An 18,656-nucleotide genomic window follows, 5' to 3' on the forward strand; every position below is an offset into this window, starting at 1 on the left:
AATATTGAATTGTGAGAAAGCCACCCAAATTGTGAGAAAGAAACCCAAATCAGATATCTGCATTGTCCCAAACTTAAAGCAAACTTATAGTAGATAATTAAATACTGAGTACTGACTTTGTGAGAAGACCTATGCACTATGTATATACGGGCACCAGATGTTAAAGGCTTGCTCCTTTTACTCAGGGCCCTTATCAGCTCTTCAAAGGACTGTTACATCACCATATGAAATGATGGCAAATATTGTGACCAGTAGTCCTCCATTTCTAGGATTTCACTTTCTAGTGCTTTGTGTTCAAAATATTGATGGATCCAGAAATAATAGCTCATAAAATTTAAACTGCCATCGAGAGTGGTATGATGGAATCTCATGCCATCTGGTTCATCTCACCTGGGATGGGAGCCATTACTGACAGGATATCCATTCAGTAAGAACTAACCAATCATTTTGTGTGCTAGATGAGCGAAAGCATGTTCCCATAACATTTGTGTTAATATATTATTGTAACCCTTCTATTTTATTATTAATTCTTATTGCTATTTTACCATGCCTAATATGTGACTTAAACTTTATTATAGTTATTCATGTTCCAGAAGAATATAGTACATAAAGGCTCAATCCTATCTACAATTACAGTGGCATACAGCAGCTTGCCACTCTGGATAAGGTGGACCTGCTTGAAGTTGGCTGATGTAGAAGGCTGGAAATCAGAAGGAGAGGATAGAGACCTAAGGAGAACTTCACACAGCGAGTGAACCTGGATGGATGGATTAGAATGACATTAGTGGGGACAAGCAGTAGTCTCCCTTCTTAACCATTGGCATGGAGAAAGTCTTGGAAATTGCTTCTTGGAATTACATGGGAAGGCATTTTCTACATCTTTACCATGTAACATTTAGAATTTATATAGGGGGAGCTCTAAAGGAAAAATCTCAATTTGTAGCCCAGGCTGGCCTCAAAACCCAGTGCTACTTTGCTTCAGTCTCCTTAAGTGATGGAATTAATTAATAATTCATCCTTATCCTTTCTTCCTTCCCTTCTTTTCTCAATTTTTGTGTGTATGTGTGTGGGGTGCAGATGTGTGTTTGCTAGTTTTTTTGGTAAAGATTTCTTTATTTAATGTATATAAGTACACTGTAGCTGTCTTCAGACACACCAGAAGAGGGCATCAGATCTCATTACAGATGACTGTGAGCCACCATGTGGTTGCTGAGATTTGAACTCAGGACCTCTGGAAGAGCAGTCAGTGCTCTTAACCACTGAGCCATCTCTCCAGCCCACATTTGCATAGTTTTGATTGAATGTGAACATATGTACATAGGTGTGTGTGTGTGTGTGTGTGTGTGTGTGTGTGTGTGTGTGTGTGTGTGTGTGTTGATTTTCCTCAGGTTCTGTCCATGCCCTTTATTAAGAGAGGCTCCATACTATCTCAGGCTTGCCAAATAGACTAACGAGAACCAGCCGTATACCTACCTTTGCCTTGCCAATGCTCGGTTTCCAAGTGAGTGCCATCGTGGTCATCTTTTATTAAAAACTCGATTTCTGGGTAAAATTCAGAATCATGTGCTTGTAAGGCAATTAATCTTCCCAGCCCCATTTTATTTTTACTAATCTTCACTAATTTCAGCTTTTTTTGACTAAAACCAGTAAGATCAGTAGAGACTCTTACATTGGTGCTGTCATTGTTACATTAGCCTAAGGGCATCTCTAATAGCAAGGAATATTTGATCTTTTCTTCTTACTGGGTTTGTGATTCACTGCTCACTTATATATCCTGCAATGTTCTCTTAGCATCTACTTTAAACGATGTGTTACTTGGAGCATTTGTCTATATGCTCTCCCAGGAGACTGTAATGTGTAGAGATTATGAGTGCTACTTTCCTTTAGACATGAAGGCGCTGGTAACGTGCTTTGCTTATCACTAATGGTACATCTAGGAATTACTATTAAATAATTACTAGGTACACTTTCTGGCCATCACTTCAGACTTTTCGTTACGCACAGTCAGACCCTCTGTCAGTATCATTAAAATATCAGAAGAGAAAATGCTTTGTGTTAGGCTGGTGGATTGTTTTAGGAAAACAGAGACAGAAACTTTTTTTTTTTACCCCATTGGAAATATCATTAGAGGAAGTTTGTTCTTTTTATTATTATTACTATTATTTAGTTTGCATTCTAACCGCTGCCTCCCTTCTGGTCACCACCAGTCCTCCTCCTAACCCCCTTTCCTTCCTTCCCCTCTGAGAGGGTGGAGGCCACCCTCCTGGGTATCCCCCTGCCATGTTACATGAAGTCTCTGAGGGGTTAGGTGCATCCTCTCCCACTGAGGCCAGGCAAGGCATCCCAGATGGAAGAACATATCCCACAGACATATAAGAGCTGTTGAAATAGTACCCACACGAAGACCAAGCCACACATCTACACATCTGCTACGTGTATGTACGTGTGTGTGTGTGTGTGTGTGTGGGGAGCTGGTCTAGCATGTGTATGCTCTTTGGTTGGTGATTCAGTCTCTGAGAGCCCAAGGGTCCAGGTTAATTGACCCTGTTGGTCTTCCTGTGGAATTCCTATCCCCTTTGGGGCCCCAATCCTTCACCTAAGTCTTTGTTAAGAGTCCCCAAGCTCCATCCATTGTTCGGCTGTGGGCCTTTGCATCTGTCTCAGTCAGCTGATAAGTGGAGACTCTCTGAGGACAGTTAAGTTAGACTCCTGTCTGCAAACATAACAGAGCATCATTAATAGTGTCAGAAAATTGTGGTTGTCCATGGAATGGGTCTCTATCCCACATCCCTACATTTCTTGTAGACAGAATAAATTTGGGGTTAAAAGTTGTGTGGGTGGGTTGTTGTCCCTATTGTACCACTGGGATGAAGCTTTGTTCTTTTACATCATAAACTTCTAAAGAAGAAACCTTGTCAATCTCCCTTTTAAAAAAGGAACTCAACCCTTGACATAACAGACGAAGTTACTAGTAATGTTATCTGATTGTACATACTGATACTAGGCAAGGGCACACTGTATTGACTTAGCCTGAAACATCCAATAAGAAAGCAGAGGCCTCAAAGGGCTATTTATTTTAGACAACCTCTGATCTTTTTCTACACAAACACGATGGTGATAATCCTTTAGGACTGTGTGTAATTCTTATTGTTAAAATTCTAGCTTCCTGAAAGCATACTGATGCTCAGTGATGTTTTCCAAATTTTCTATTTAGAAATGAAAGTTTAATCGCATACAGCAATGAAGAAATAGTACTATTAGAAAAATTAATGTTGTGGTGCATTTTATTGGATTATAATTGATCTTTTTGAAAAGACTTTTAGTATTTAATCCAAATAGGTATCAGGAATTTCAGTTTTTACTGGAGTTGTGAGTTATATTATTTAAAGTAAATTATGTAGCCATAACAGAAGTAATTAGGATAAAAATATCACCCTAATTACTGTGTATGCAAACAGTGGTAGAGGAGGAACATATGAATTTAAAGTGTCCTGCCAGTGAGTTCCATTTTTCACATTTTTGAGATTGCCATTGTGTGCACTCCTTCTTTATAATATATTTTACTTTTTTTGTTTTAAATGTTTCTGTCATATGTGTCCTTTGGTCTGATTCCATTAAAATGCTTTTTTCTTACATATTTTCTGTACAGTTCAGAAATGTTATGAAGAGGCTTTAAGCGTAATTATATGAACACAGATAGGTAAATTTAGGTTCTCGAATAAATGCATTTCATAGAAGAACCCTAGGCAGTACTAATTTTATTATTTTCAAAGCACTCTGACCTTGATGTGTAAGGAGAAAAGTATGTAATGTACTAATAATCTAATGAGGTAGCACCTATGTGTGAAAGGTATCCTAATTATTCATATCATGAGCTAATGAATAATACAGGTTATATTACAAACAGTATACAGACAGGCTTAGCTCTATTACGTTATAGAATTTGGTCTGATCCATAAAAAAGGTATCAGGATAAAAAGGAGATATTGCTTCCGATTAAGATGCTTGAATTAACCGTATGTTGTACAGTTCATAATATGCATGGGCTAGAATTATATCAGCATCATTAGATATGGAACCTTTAGTGCAAAAAGAAGAATGAGATAAAAAGGACCTTCAGGCTTTTTACTTGTGAGACATCATCAACAAGACAGTAGTAAGGGGAAACATATCTTCTGCACTGCAGATTTGATTATGTCTAAATTCATGTTTGCTGGTTCATAAGCACTGACTTTGTTGGATTTGAAAAATAAAAACCTGACAAATACAGAGGCAAATGCTTGCAGGCAACCACTGGACTGAGAACAGGGTACCCAATGGAGGAGTCAGAAAAAAGACTGAAGGAGCTGAAGGGGTTTGCAGACCCATAGAAAGAACAACAATACAACCAACCAGACAGTCACACTGCAGCTCCCAGGGACTAAACCACCAACCAAAGAGTACATATGGCTCAAAGCCACATTTGTAGCAGAGGATGGCCTTGTGGGGGGCGGGCATCAGTGGGAGGAGAGGCCCTTGGTCCTGTGAAGGCTTGATTTCCCCAGTGTAGGGGAATGCCAGGGTTTAGGGGAGGGAGTGAGTGGGTGGGTGGGTGAGAGAGCAGCTTCATAGAAGCAGGGGGAGGGAGGATGGGATAGGGGGTTTCTGGAGGGGAAACCAGAAAAGGGGATAGCATTTGAAATGTATATAAAGAGAATATCCAATAAAAGAAAAGAAAAAAATTAAAAGAAAAATAAAAACCTTTTTTTCTAGAAGCTCTAATTTTAATCTCTATCACTAGAATTGAATGGTAAATTATTTTAACCTAGTAAAGAGCTCCTCAGTTTAAAGAAAGCTTTGTCATTTGTCTTTATAGTTTTTACCTTCTAAAATACTCTTTTTTCCTTTATTGGATAATTTCCTTATTTACATTTCAAAAGATGTCCCCTTTCCAGGTATCCCCTCTTCAAGCCCCCATCCCACCCCTCTGCTCCTGCTTCTATGAGGGTGCTTCCCCACCCACTTCCTCCCTCCTCCCTGCCCTGGCGTTCCCCAACACTGGGGCATCAAGTCTTCCCTGGACCAAGGGCCTCTCCCCCCTCGATGCATGGCAATGCCATCCTCTGCCACATATGCAGCTGGAGCCATGGGTTGCTTCATAAGGATTCTTTGATTGGTGGTTTAGTCCCTGGGAGCTCTAGGAGTCTGGTTGGTTGGTTGGTATTGTTCTTATGGGGTTGCAAACCCCTTCAGCTTCTTCAGTCCTTTTTCTAAATCCTCCACTGGGGACCCCGTACTCAGTTCAATGGTTTGCTTCGAGCACCCGCCTCTGTATTTGTCAAGTTCTGGCAGAGCCTTTCAGGTCACTCAGGGTCCTGTCAGCATGTACTTCTTGGCATCTGCAAAAGTGTCCTGGTTTGGTGACTTTTGACCTTTTTCATTCCCTGTTCTCCCTCCAAACACTCCCATGTACAGCCTCCTTCACTCTCTTTCAAAGTCGTGGCCTCTTTTCCATCAGTTGTTATTGAATGCCTATATGTATTTGAATAAACATATATTCCTAAATAAAACCTATTGAATCCAAACAAAGAAAAATAAAAATAAAAAACAATAAATGGCATTTGCTTAACAGTATTGTCCCTACCCCTCTTTCTTTGCTCCTAGATTAAGAAGAAACAGCAAGATGTGCTTTGTTTCTTAGAAGCCAACAAAATAGGATTTGAAGAAAAAGATATTGCAGCTAATGAAGAGAATCGAAAGTGGATGAGAGAAAATGTACCTGAAGACAGTCGACCACCCACAGGGTACCCGTTGCCACCTCAGATTTTCAATGAAAGCCAGTACCGTGGGGTAAGGAAGCAATTTAATTTCTTGTTTATTAAAATAGATTGTTTTAAATGAACTTACACCTTTCATTTTAACCTTCAAGCCTATGTGTAGTTATTTCTTCTGTACAGTTTTTTGCCCTCTGTATGGACCCTAAGTAGCTACATAGTATTTTGCTTTCTAGGATCAAAATTTAAATGAACAAACAGAGCATGTGAATGTATAAGGGCAGACATTGGATGTACTGTTGGCTTTATATTTCTTCATTTTGGTTCCAACCACATCAACACAGATAACCATGCCTGATTGTTTGCTGTCATTTAGATCCTCTCACAGCCTTTTTCCAGATGTAGTTGTGCCACCAGAAGTTCCTCTGCTGTGGAACTTCCTCTTTGATGAGCAGTCCTGTTCTTCCCTCTGAGTTTTCCTTTCTCAGTCTAGCTATTATTTTGGAGACAGCTGGGGCTGGCCTCATACTCCAGTGTTGCTGAGATGAACCTGTACTCCTGATCCTTCTCACTTAATCTCTGATTGCTGGGATTACAGAGACTTTCTTCTACACCAGGCTTAGAACAAATGTTTTCAGAGGCACCTCTATATCACTGGTTTATATAAGACTAAAGAGGATATCTTTTCTTAGAGAACATCTTATTGCTAATTATTGCTACCTTGGTGAAAGGTATGACCAAAATGGGAAAATTCATTGATGTAATTTCCCATCATTGAGTTTTCAGTTTTGTGTCAGATTTTATGAGTTATTGAGTATAGGACCAATGTGTAAATGTTATCTTAAAATAGGTGAAGGCTCTTAGGCTATTCTTTTTAATTTTTTGCAAATCATTGAATCTTAGCAACTAGAAGGAACTGTAAAGGGCTCACTAGTCCATGGCATGCAAACACGCGCGCACGCACACACACACACACACACACACACACACACACACACACACACACAATTTAAAACAGAGGCCATGAATTCAAGAGGATGCACAGAAAGGGGGAAAACAATGTAATTATATTTTAAACAAAAATAAAACACTTTAAAAATGCTCAGTAAAATAATATAATATGTAATTTTGACTGTTCATTTTAAAGCTGTTACTTTGCATAGAAGTCAGAACATGTTTGCATTTCTTTATGTGATGTTTTGATCCAAGTTATAGTCATTCCACAAAAAAGATGAGCGCCTATCTCTTGTACCTCCCCAACTATCCCTCCTTTCTTTGTTTTGTGTTGTTTTTATTTGTAAAGCACAGTAACTTTCATGCCAATCCAGAGTACCACATGGTTTTGCTAGCAGCACTTTACCATTGCTAATCTCTAGATTTCTTTACTATCTCCTGCTTGACAATTTTTTACTCTGAATATTAACTAATTAGCTTTCCACATTAATTTGCTTTTACTTATCTGAGGATTACCTAACTTTGGTACTACTGATACCTCAGAAGGGCAAATTTCTGTTTGTAGAGCTCCCCTGTGCATTGCTGGATCTTTCACAAGATCCTTGGCTTCTATCTATGTAGTGGTAAAGCATTCTCTGTTTTGACCAATGACAAATGCTTCCTCTCCGTGGAAATTATGTCCTACTGAATGCCACTGGACTGTGGCACAGGATCTTATTATGACTAGATGGAAAAGAGAGTGCTATTCTATCTATATATGTAAAAGTCTGCTATGGAAGATATAAAAGTATAAGAAGTTGTTGTGAAAGAATTATACATTCTTGGCTAATGACATTGGAATTCCAGCGATGTGCATTAATTTTCTTTACTTTTGTCTCCTTTAAGAGAATTTGTCCAGAATACAAACTACCTTGCTTACTATTATATATTTAACATCAACAACATTGCTTATGCCAGGCATGGGGATATATGCCTAGAGTCCCAAGTCATTTGGGAGGTAAAAGTATGGAAGATCAGACTTTGAACCCACCCTAGACTACATATTGAGATCATTTCTCAAACTAAAAACAACAACAATAACAACAACTAGCATTTAGTCTGTATAATCACCTACTTAACAAGTATTTGTAGAATAATTGAATTGAACTGGTTTAATTAAGGAAGACTTTTTTCTCTTTAGATTCACATATTTTTTTCTGTGTCTGGAACCAAGACAATTAGATCCATCACATGGTATTTTATTACCAGATTTTTATACAAATGAAAAATTGCTTTTTTCCACACAAACCTAAAGAGTTATCGAACTTGTTTTTATTAATTTTTTGATAATAAAACTACTTTCCTGTATGGCTTGTGTGGGTTTTTTTCTTCAGAGACAGGGTCTCCAAGATCTGACTTTGTAGTTCAGAGTGACCTAGAAGGGGCCTTATGTTCCAGGCTGACCTAGGTTGATTATGCTTCAAGTGCTAGGATCATAGGCATGTTCTACAATGCATGGTACACTGGATTCTTTTGAATTATATACTTTTCTTCCTCACCACTTGTTAAGTGTACATGGTGTATATCTGTCTTTAAACCTCTCAGCATAGAATTGCTATCAGAATCCAGCTAGTTTTACTTTTGCCTAAGGAACTCAAGCAGTTTATCTGGGAGGTAAGAAACATATGTTGATACCAAGGTTTTATAAGCTATTTGTGTACAAATTTCATATGTGAGTAAGATCACAAATAAGTATATATCAACAGAAAATGAAAAATAACAAGAATCTAGATGGAACTAGTAATTCTATTGAAAATAATTTTTTCATACAAGATATTTTGATCCCAATTTCCTTTTCTCTGACTCCTCACAGATCATCCCCTTCCCCACCTATCAGGTCCCTCACCTTCTCTTTGACTCTTTAGAAAACAAACCAGCAAATAAATGAATAGACTAAGAACACTAGAAACACACAGCAGGAAAACACAAAACCAGAAACCACAATATACAAGCCAAATACCAGTGAGATAAAAGAAAAACAAATGTCCAAAAAGGCTGGGCTTGGTAGTACAAAACTTTAATCCCAGCATTTGGGAGGCAGAAGCAGGTGGATATTTTATGAGTTTGAGGCCAGCCTGACTGGTCTACAAAGCAAGACCAGGAGAGCCAGAGCTCTGTTACACAGAGAAACCCTGTCTCAAAAAAATGTCCAAAGTATGATACACAAATATTTCTATAAATACCACCAAGTTCATTTTTTGTTGAGCATCTACTGCTGGGACAGCTGCCTATAAATGTGGTTTATATACAGTGCGACTGTACTGGAGAGAACTAGGTTTTTCTTTGTAAGCCTTTGTAAATTCGTGATATCTTCTGGGTTAGGGATGGAGGCATGTGTTCACTTCCCTCCATGCTGGGACCCAATCTGGCTTAGACCTGTTCAGGCTCTGTGTATGCTGTCTCAATAGCTGTGAGTTAATACCTGCATAGGTCATGCTGTGTTTAGAAAGTCTTGTTTCCTTGGTGCCTTTATCCTCACTGACACAGCGTTCCCTCAGCCCTAAGGAGAAGGATTTGATGGAGATCTTCCATTTAGGACTGAGTGTTGCAAAGTCTCTCACTCTCTAGTTGTGGGTCTTTGTATTTGGACTGGACATTTTTTTTATCTTAAGCAAAATGTTACAGAAAAGAAAGTTGCATACTTATGTTTTCTTTTATTTGTGGCTCCTGGACTTTAATTGTGTGTGTGTGTGTGTGTGTGTGTGTGTGTGTGTGTGTGTGTGTGTGTGTGTGCATAGAAACATCATAAAACTAGACAAAAGACCACGAGACAGGGGGAAAGAAATTTTAAAGGGGAAATATGGAGGGAATGAAAACAGCAAAAGAAGGTAATAGAATCGTGGGAGGAGAGATGGGGCAAGCAAATTGGGAAAGAGAGGAGGGGAAGCAAAGCATCAAAAATCCCGTAATATAAGAGCGAGGAAGTGACTCCATTAAGTTCTCACAGACACATGAGAACCTGAGTTCACCTCTTCAGCTCCCCAGTGAAGAAGCTGGAGAAGGCAGTGCATGTCTGTAATGTTCCAGCTCCAGTGGGAGACCCTGTTCCAAAATATAAGGTAGAGGACATCTGATAATGACCACTGACTTCTACAAACATATGTACATGTGTATGCACACACACAGAAAACCTCATATACAACACGGACAAATTCCACAATGACATCTATTACTTCATATAATCATTAAAATGCTAAATGTATATGTAAATTCAGTAGTCAAAAGTAGAGCACACAAGGCATTTGCATTTCTGAGGGCTAATTTTGCTTAATGTATTCTCTGGGTTAATCCATGTCACAGATAACAGTTTTATTTTAAAGGCTGCCTAGTGTTTTACTGTGTACACATCTGGATTTTCTTCCTTCCTCCGTTGCAGGACACAGGCTGCTGTCATATATTGTTGCCTGCCGTGACTTGTGCTGCAGTAATATCTGATTGTAGAAATTTCTTTCTTTTCATTCTTTGTTTCTTTGCTTTTTTTTTTTTTTTTTTTTTTTTTTTTGACTCCGAGTTCCTAATAGACAAGTCTGGCCTCAAACTCAAGCAATTCTCTTGTATCCGCCATGAGGGCTGGGACTACAGGTGTAAGACCTATACCCATAATAACCTCACTTCCTTTCGAACTGTGCCACAAAAGGAGATTGCTACATCATGGACTAATGCTACTGCTATTGCTGCTGCTGCTGTTGCTGCTGCTGCTTTTTCTTCTTCCCCTTCTTCCTCTCCTCCTCCTTCCTCCTTCTCTTCCTCTTCTTCTGAAGACAGGGTCTCTCTATTTAGTCCTGGCTATCTCAGAGCTTGCTATATATGCCAGGCTGGCTTAAGGTAGTTCTTTTTAATGGTTTGGGGAACCTCTATATATCATTTTCCATGATGGTCGTACTAATTTACATTTGTATGCAATAGTGCAGAAGGTTTTACTTCCTCTAAGTCTTTCCCAATACTCATTACATTTTTCTCCTTTTGAAAATACTCATTCTTGCATAGTTATAGGTGATATCTCCCCGTGGTTTTAATTTAGAACTCCTCAATAATTCATTATGATGGACATTTTTCATAAATCTGTTGGCCTTCGTAGATATTCATTTGAGGCATGTCTTATTTGGATAGGTCAGTCCATTTTTAGTTGGGTTAACTTGAATTTATATATTTTAGTTTTTGTCATTTTTCTTTAAAATATAATTCCATTTTGTAAGTTTAATGTTTAAAATTTTAGTGTATGGTAGTGACTTTTTTGGCATGTGGTTTTCTCTGAATTTTAACACATGCATTAGTTTTTGGAACTTGTGCTACAATAAAAATGCAGAATCATTTTCAAACTCTCATGATATTCCTTTATAGTTATATGTTATGCCTACTCCTAATCCCTGGTCGACACTAATCTATCATCATCACTATAAATTTTTCTTTTTGATAAAGTCATATAAATGTGTTCATATGGTATGCAGTCTTTTGATGCTGGCTTCCTTTGATGAATTGGATGTATTTGAAATCTAGTTGTTTTCTGTATCAATACATTTCCCCCGCATATAGTTGAGTGATGGTATATCATTATACATTGGTAGATATTTTCATTTTTTCTATATCTGAACCATTGTAATTATAAGTGCTCTTTGCATTTGTTTTCTGATTTTTGTATAACACTAATTCTCATTTCTCACTGGTAAATCCCAGGGATGTGTTTACTGCTTAACACAGTGATTGTATTTTTAATTTGTGAGGAATTTGGAATGTTTCTGAATTGATTGTGTCATTTTACACAAGTTCCTATTATTCAGTCCTTTCCTTCAGCTCCTGATATGGTCAGAAGTTTTATGTCTATTGGCCTTTTCCTATGTAGCTGCATATTTTGCCCAGTATTATACACATGATAGAAAAAGGCTGCAGGCCCAAGCAACGCCTCAGACCTCTTGTCAGCCTTTTAAACCAGTCCCAAATAGCTCGGTGTCTTGGTAACTTCTGGTCACTATAATGTTTTTATGTAATGATCAAAATTATGATATTAACACAGATTTATCTGCTTATTTTCCATACTTTATTATCTTTAAGTGTCTTTTCAGTCAGTCTCACTTTTAATTTTTCTGTTTTATTTCTATTATGTCATTATTTTCATATATTTTAGAAATGAATTCTTTGCTACTTGCACGTTTTGCAATTCTTCCATGCTGCAACTCATCTTTCTATTCTCTTGACATTGTCCTTCATAAAGCAAGATGTTTTAAGTTTAGACTATGAGGATTATGAGGGAATGAATATTATTTTTTGTTCATTTTATTTTATTGTTCTTAGTGTTTCATTTATTTACATTCCAAAGATTGACCCCCTTCCCAGTCCCCCTCCAAGAGTTCTTTACCCCAATTTCCCTCCCCTTTGTCTCTGAGAGGGTGACCATATGTTTTTAAGACTGAATCTCACATAGCCCCAGATGGCCAAAGAAACTGAAACACCAAACAATAACAACAACAACAACAACAACAACAACAACAACAACAACAACAAAATCCAACATGTTGCTATGTAGCTGATAGCCCTGAACTTTGTATCCTCTTTTCTCTTTTTTACAAATGCATATTACAGATATGTAGCACCATGCCAGGCTCTATATGTTCTGGTATTTCTTAAGGTAGGATCTTAACTGATAGGGTCACCTGTGCCTTTCATGTTCAGATCCTCTAAGGGCTGCAAAGAAGAAAATGTGCTTGAACCTTGTGCTAGCAATCTGTTGTTGAGACTTTCTCTAGAGAATTAGGCAAGGTTTGAGAATCTTGACTTTAACAAATTAACCAAAATGTCAGGCTCCCTGTGTATATCTAGAAATCATACTGATCAAGACCATATACAGAAAATAGACATTTAACTATGTTTGCTGTTGATTATAAGTTTCAATTGTAGACAAATCCAATTGTTACTTTTGGTGAAAGCTTAGTGGCTTAGGAGGACAGCAATGTAAAGTTGAAACAAATTGAGACATGTCAGGATTCTCTTGTATTCTCAGGGTTGAAACTTTCTTTGTTCATAGTTCAAGAACACTTTACTCTCTGCAAACACAGTACAGCTCCACTGTTCTGGCCTTAAGTAGTTAATATTGGTTTTATTTCAGGCTGAAGAAATCACTACTAAATTCAGTAAGGGAAGAGAAATATGGAGAATAGGAATGAGCCTCCCACTGGAAAGAAGCATTCTACTGCTGAGAAATGCTTGCTTTAAGTGGTGGAGAAAAATGCAAGCAGATGTAACTCCTGTGTGATGTGCAATAAACCATTTGGCATTTTCTGACCCAAAGACAAACTTACTTTCTATTATACATTAAGTAGTATCCAAATGCCATTTCTCCCTTCCCCCATTCTTTACTCTTTGAATTTATTTTGTTGTTGATTTTTCCCCCAAAATGTGTGATTACAGATTTCCCTCCCCAAACTCCTTCCATGCCTTCTCCATTTCCCCACCCATCCAAATCTATACCTTTTCTTGCTCTCTATTTTTAGAAAACATATGAGTAACTTTAAAAAGACAGTAAAGTAAAATACAATATGATAAAAACAAACAAACCATCAAAGGACAAAACAAGGAAAATACAAAGAGAAAGCACAAAATCAACATATATAGCTCCAGAGATACACATACACACATGGAGATCTCATAGAAACACAAAACTAGAAGCTATTACAGAACACATTTACTGGTATTTTTGAAGGTTTAATTAATTTATTATTTATTTATTTTTAGTCTTATAATGCTTTTTAAAAATCTCACTCTCTTTATTTTAAATTAATATGAATACAAACCAACATTGAGGTTTTGCATGCTGGCCATGCAAACATTTTCCAGTGGCACACCAGCCATTTCGGCTTCTCACTTGGGGAGCTGCGTAACAGGCTTTTTATGTTTTTGAGATAGTGTTTCCCTGTGGAGTGGAGGCTGGCCTAGAATTAGTGATCCTTCTGCCTCAGCCTCCAAAGTTGACATTATACATGTGTAGTCTCAGAAGCCTGTCTGTCTGTCTGTCTAATACTCCTTCCAGAATTTTAGCATCATGGAGCTTAGACACCAAGGAGACACCAAATCCTGTCAGCCAGTCATTATGAGTACATCTCTCTCTATTGGGTTCCAGACTGCTAATTTTTCTTATCTTCTTTCCACAAAGGATTATGATGCCTTCTTTGAAGCCCGAGAAAATAATGCAGTTTATGCCTTTTTAGGCTTGACAGCACCACCTGGTTCAAAGGTATGATTCCTCTGTATCCTTCACTGCTGACCATCTTATTGCTGCTGGGTTTTTTTTTTTTAAGATGATACATAACTTTTAATGCTGTGTAGAACAGACTTAGCCAAAGGCAACCATTTATTCTGTTTGATTTTTCTTTTACCTTCCCTGCCCCCACTTTGTTTCCAGATCTAGGATCACATTTGGAACTTTGCACATGCCAGACAACTGGTCTACCATCCAACCCCAGTCCTTGTCCTTTTGGTTGTCTTGTTTTGAGACAGGTCTTGCTAAGTCACTCAATTTGGCTTTAAGTCCCCCGTGGGGCTCAAGCAGGCCTTGAACTCAGAATCCTCCTACCATAGCCTTCAGATGCTGCTGGGTTTTTAATCAATAAATGTCATTCATGTTGAACATTCAGGTTACGTCTAGAGCAGTGTTTGTAGTAATACACTTAACCCCTAATGGGCCAGACAAATGTGCATAGTATACTTAGTGAAGTACACTTAGAGAAGTGAACTTCTCTATCAAGTTTCTTGAGGCAGCAGATGTATTGTTATTCATTCTCAAAGATGTGGTTGCCAGCTTTAAACCTCCAGATGTCATGCCCAGTTAGTTCTCCAGGGCCATCGAGCATTTTAGTTCATGGTCATGTCCTTAGCAGCAACTATTAGCTTTCTGTGAGAGTAAATGATAGAGTTAGCTATTCAAGGATGATAAGAACCTTTGAGTTACAAAACTGGTCACTAAATTGTTAGTTAACTTTGGTATTTTATTCCTTGCCAAGAAAAATTAATATTTCAAGTGACAGTGTTCCCGAGGGAGCCCAAAAAAAGAAGGAAAGCAAAAACGAAATTACTTGTCCAGTGAGATGCCTCAAAGCTATGGACTTTCAGTAGATCTTTGCCTTTTCCATTTGTTCTTTTTCATACTAGATCACTTAGTCAAATAGGTTTCCCCACTAGCATTAATCTATGTTCCATTCTTAAGTGTAGATTTTATGTCCAGCAATTTATTAAAGTTCTAGTTCCTTCTTCAATCTTCAGAACCTACAATACCATCTATGTTTTCACCAGACAGGCTTTGCAAATATGTTTGTTTCACTCTAAGTTCTGCTTCCTTGCCAAACATTCCTTTCCCATGGATAAACATTATATTTTAGGATTCATAAAAACTGAATTGGGCCAGAAGAACGTTTTTTTCTTCTTCCTGTTGTTGTTTAAATAATTGTAAAACCCAAGTTAAGCCAGAGAGTTTAATGCAGATCAGAGAGGACGGTCTATTTCTTGTTGCTAATGACTTTGTCTTCCTCAATTAAAATTAAGTTTCATTCATTCATTCACCAAATATTTATCTTTATCAAGCACTGAAATCAATGGTAGAGCAAGCATAACATATGAAATAATCCTTACATTCTGTTTATAACCTAGTGAGTGTATATGTGTAGAAGACAATTATGTATATAAGTAGTAATCATTGAAGACATACTATGGTCCATTTTGTAAGACTGTCATGTCATGAATAAAGTACATAGGAATTGAAGGCAATAATCATTCTTATTGAAGAGATTGGAGAAGTTTTGAGTAGAAGGGTGTTATTTGATCTGTTGGAAATTTCAAAATATTGAAATGATACTAAGTCATTTTTGATAGGACAGCCAAGAAAAGCACTACATAAGCGCATATATGCTGATCTCATGTTGAGGGACCCGAATACGGTGGTGTGACTTTAGAATTGAGGATATTAAACAAAGGGTTCTGTGTTAGGTTTAAGATTAGCTAGGTGCTTTGGGGCCAGGTTATGACTACTGTATCAGGTAGCTTCACCTTTTTCCATTAGGCACCCAAAAGTCACCATGGAAAAATCTGGGAGAGCAATGGTGTGATTTTTGTTTCTTGGTTTATTTGTTTGATCACTGTCAAACTGTGTGTCTCACTATGTAGATCAGTGCCTCAAATTCTTATCAATCCTCTATCCTCTGCCTTCCAAGGGATTAAATGGATTAAAGGTGTGCACCACCATACTCGGCTCATGGGATGATTATTTTAGTAGTTTAAGATATGGTTTAATTTAGTTTCCTCTATATATTTTCCATTCCTTCCCTTCTTCTCCCTTTTCCCTTACCATGAGTCAGGAACTCCTTTTAGTCTGCCCTGAACTTATCAGTGCAGCTTGACTTCCTTCCCCTATGATGGGACCATTGCAGGGTCTGTCACACTGCAAAGAAAAATTGTCTTAACAAAATTTGGTAGGTGTGTACAGTGCGAGCATTAGAAGAAGGACATGCTATAGTAAGACTTCTACTTTCGAATGCTTTAGAGTCCACAAAAACAATCAAGATGACCTGATGTGAAATAGTTTAAAGAAAGCGAATGATGGAGTTAGAAGTCAAAGGAGCAAGTCACATTATAAGCATTGACAATTAACAAGGTACTCGGATAAAAGCATGATTCAGATTATAATCCATAATCTCAAACCTTTGGAGAAATATTAAATATTTCAAGAGTGTCAATTAAATTAATTCAATATTGAACTTTATAGATAAAATATGAAAGTCATATATAATTTAAATATATATTTTATGCATATGTCTATTGTCTATAATGTTAGAAACAAATATCCCAACAATAGAGCCTACCAAAATATTACTCCATTCAGTAAGCTCATGTTGACATTTGAAAAATTATAACATGGCTTCCTTTATACAATCTCACTTCCCATAGTTTTGTCAACTCTGGCCTAGGAACATTAATTGAGAATTCTAGAACAAATGATTTATATATTTTTGTCAGTCTGGGTAGTCTGATGAAATTGTTCCTCGTCCCAGTCCACCCTGTGCTACCTTGCCAAACTTAGCCAGTTCGTATGGATCACCTGCGCAGTAGGCAAAAGAGAGCAAGGGAAAATCAAATTCACATGCATTTTATTATAGTCTACTGTAATAATGCATTGTTATTAGTTATTTTTTGGTATTTGCAAACTGTGCTTACTTTCTAAGTTAAACTATATAAAAAAATCTAGTCTAATTAGGATATCTATGGTTATTGATAAAAGAGAACCGTGTAGCTTGTGAATATAAAAATGAGTTATAGATTTATATTTACTGGATAATTCTCTATTTATATTTAGAACCCATGCATGGGGCAAAAAAGAAGCCTGGAAGGAATAGTAGCCAATAGGAATGACCTTCTCTTGTTCCTTAATGTTCAAATCACTAATAGAGCATACCCTTTAAGATTATTGAAAACTAATGTACTAGAAAGATTACTACCTAAAAGATCTGCCCTGCAAATATTTCATAAAGTACATTCTTGTGGAGGACAAATATGTTCTATTAACCCCTTGTGTGCCCAGCATACTTAAAAGGATAGTACTCATTTCTTCTATCAATTCAGAAAGTACTTCTTAGCACTGGAAGTTCTTACTCTGTAGGGAAAGTGATGCTTTTAAGATAGGAAATGATAAAGTACTTTCTACTTTGACGAAAATATAAATCCAGTGGCATTTGTCTTTAGGGAGAAAATGATTTGGCTAGAAAAGCCACTTTGAGTACCCTTTAAAGAGTTATGGTTAGAAAGATGTTTTCAGCAATCTTGCTTGAATCATTATGTGTGGAAAGTGGTCATGGAAACTGCTTTAGCTGTGGTATGTGAAATAATCCTATTTTCATTGAAAACAACCTATCCAAGAGATTAATAACCAAGATTAAGTCACCTAACTCTGAACTTAGTTTCAGCCAAAAACAAGAGAGGAGGAAAATCAGAAAGAGTTGGTGCCTGTAACAGGGTCACTCCCTGAGCTGCACATTCTGCATACACCCTCTCTCATCCTTTTATCCTTCCATGCTCTTCATGAGCTAAGTATCTGCAATGGAATTCTACAGCAGAAACAAAGACTTAATTTACTTTGTCCAAGAATACATGATTGAGTGGCACAGCTGAGATCTGAATCCTGAATTAATTAACTCAAAACCTGTGCAGGGACAGGTTGAAGTTCTTATGAATTTAAAAATTAAGTCTTTTATTATCATTGCATTTATGTGCATAATGTGCATGTACTTGGGCATGCATGTGTATATATGGAGGCCAGAGGACAACTTTTGCTACTTAAATGAATATATTTTATGGATCTTGTTTACTTTCTTTTAATTTTTTTTGTTATTCAGTGTATGTGCACGACATCTGTGTGTGTGTGGGGGGGGGAGGGAGCATTAGTGCCACAATGCACGTGTGTAGTCAAGAGTTCCAAGATTTGAACTTGGGTCATCAGGCTTGCATCCTGGACAGCAGGCACCTTTGCCTTCTGAACATCTCACTGGTCCTACATTATATTTTATTTCTAAAATTAAATATGAACTTGCTCTGTAAACCAGCTTGGCCTCAAATTCAGACACATCCACCTGCCTCTGTCCTTTTCCCCAACTATGCATTCTTACAGCTAGTTTCCAAGAACATAGATTTCCCTTTTGTTTTAGATGCCTATGTTAGTAATTTCTTTCATTAGGAAAAATGGAGTGAGACTTTGGTGAGAGTACTGGTCACTGGAAATAGACATGCACTTTTGTGAAGAAATACTTAACACAAGCTTATGCACATTATTATGTAAGTGCTTCTTCCCCAGCTGCATATGCTAATTGCTCTTTTATAGTTTTGGTTTGGCTTGGTTTTCTGCCAAGTTTTTTACAAGCATTTTATACTTATTTTGAT

The 18,656-nt window shown here is 37.4% G+C and overlaps 1 protein-coding gene across 1 annotated transcript in view; it reads left to right on the forward strand.

Moving 5' to 3' along the window:
• Positions 1 to 18,656, forward strand: part of Sh3bgrl (SH3 domain binding glutamate rich protein like) — a 98,525-nt gene that overhangs the window by 76,262 nt on the left and 3,607 nt on the right. The window contains 2 exon segments of the mRNA NM_001173339.1: positions 5,644 to 5,829; positions 13,891 to 13,971. Coding sequence (NP_001166810.1) covers positions 5,644 to 5,829; positions 13,891 to 13,971 — 267 coding nt within the window.

This window comes from Rattus norvegicus, chromosome X (assembly GCF_021556685.1).
Source record: "Rattus norvegicus strain SHRSP/BbbUtx chromosome X, alternate assembly SHRSP_T2T, whole genome shotgun sequence".
In the NCBI taxonomy this organism is placed as follows: Eukaryota; Metazoa; Chordata; class Mammalia; order Rodentia; family Muridae; genus Rattus; species Rattus norvegicus.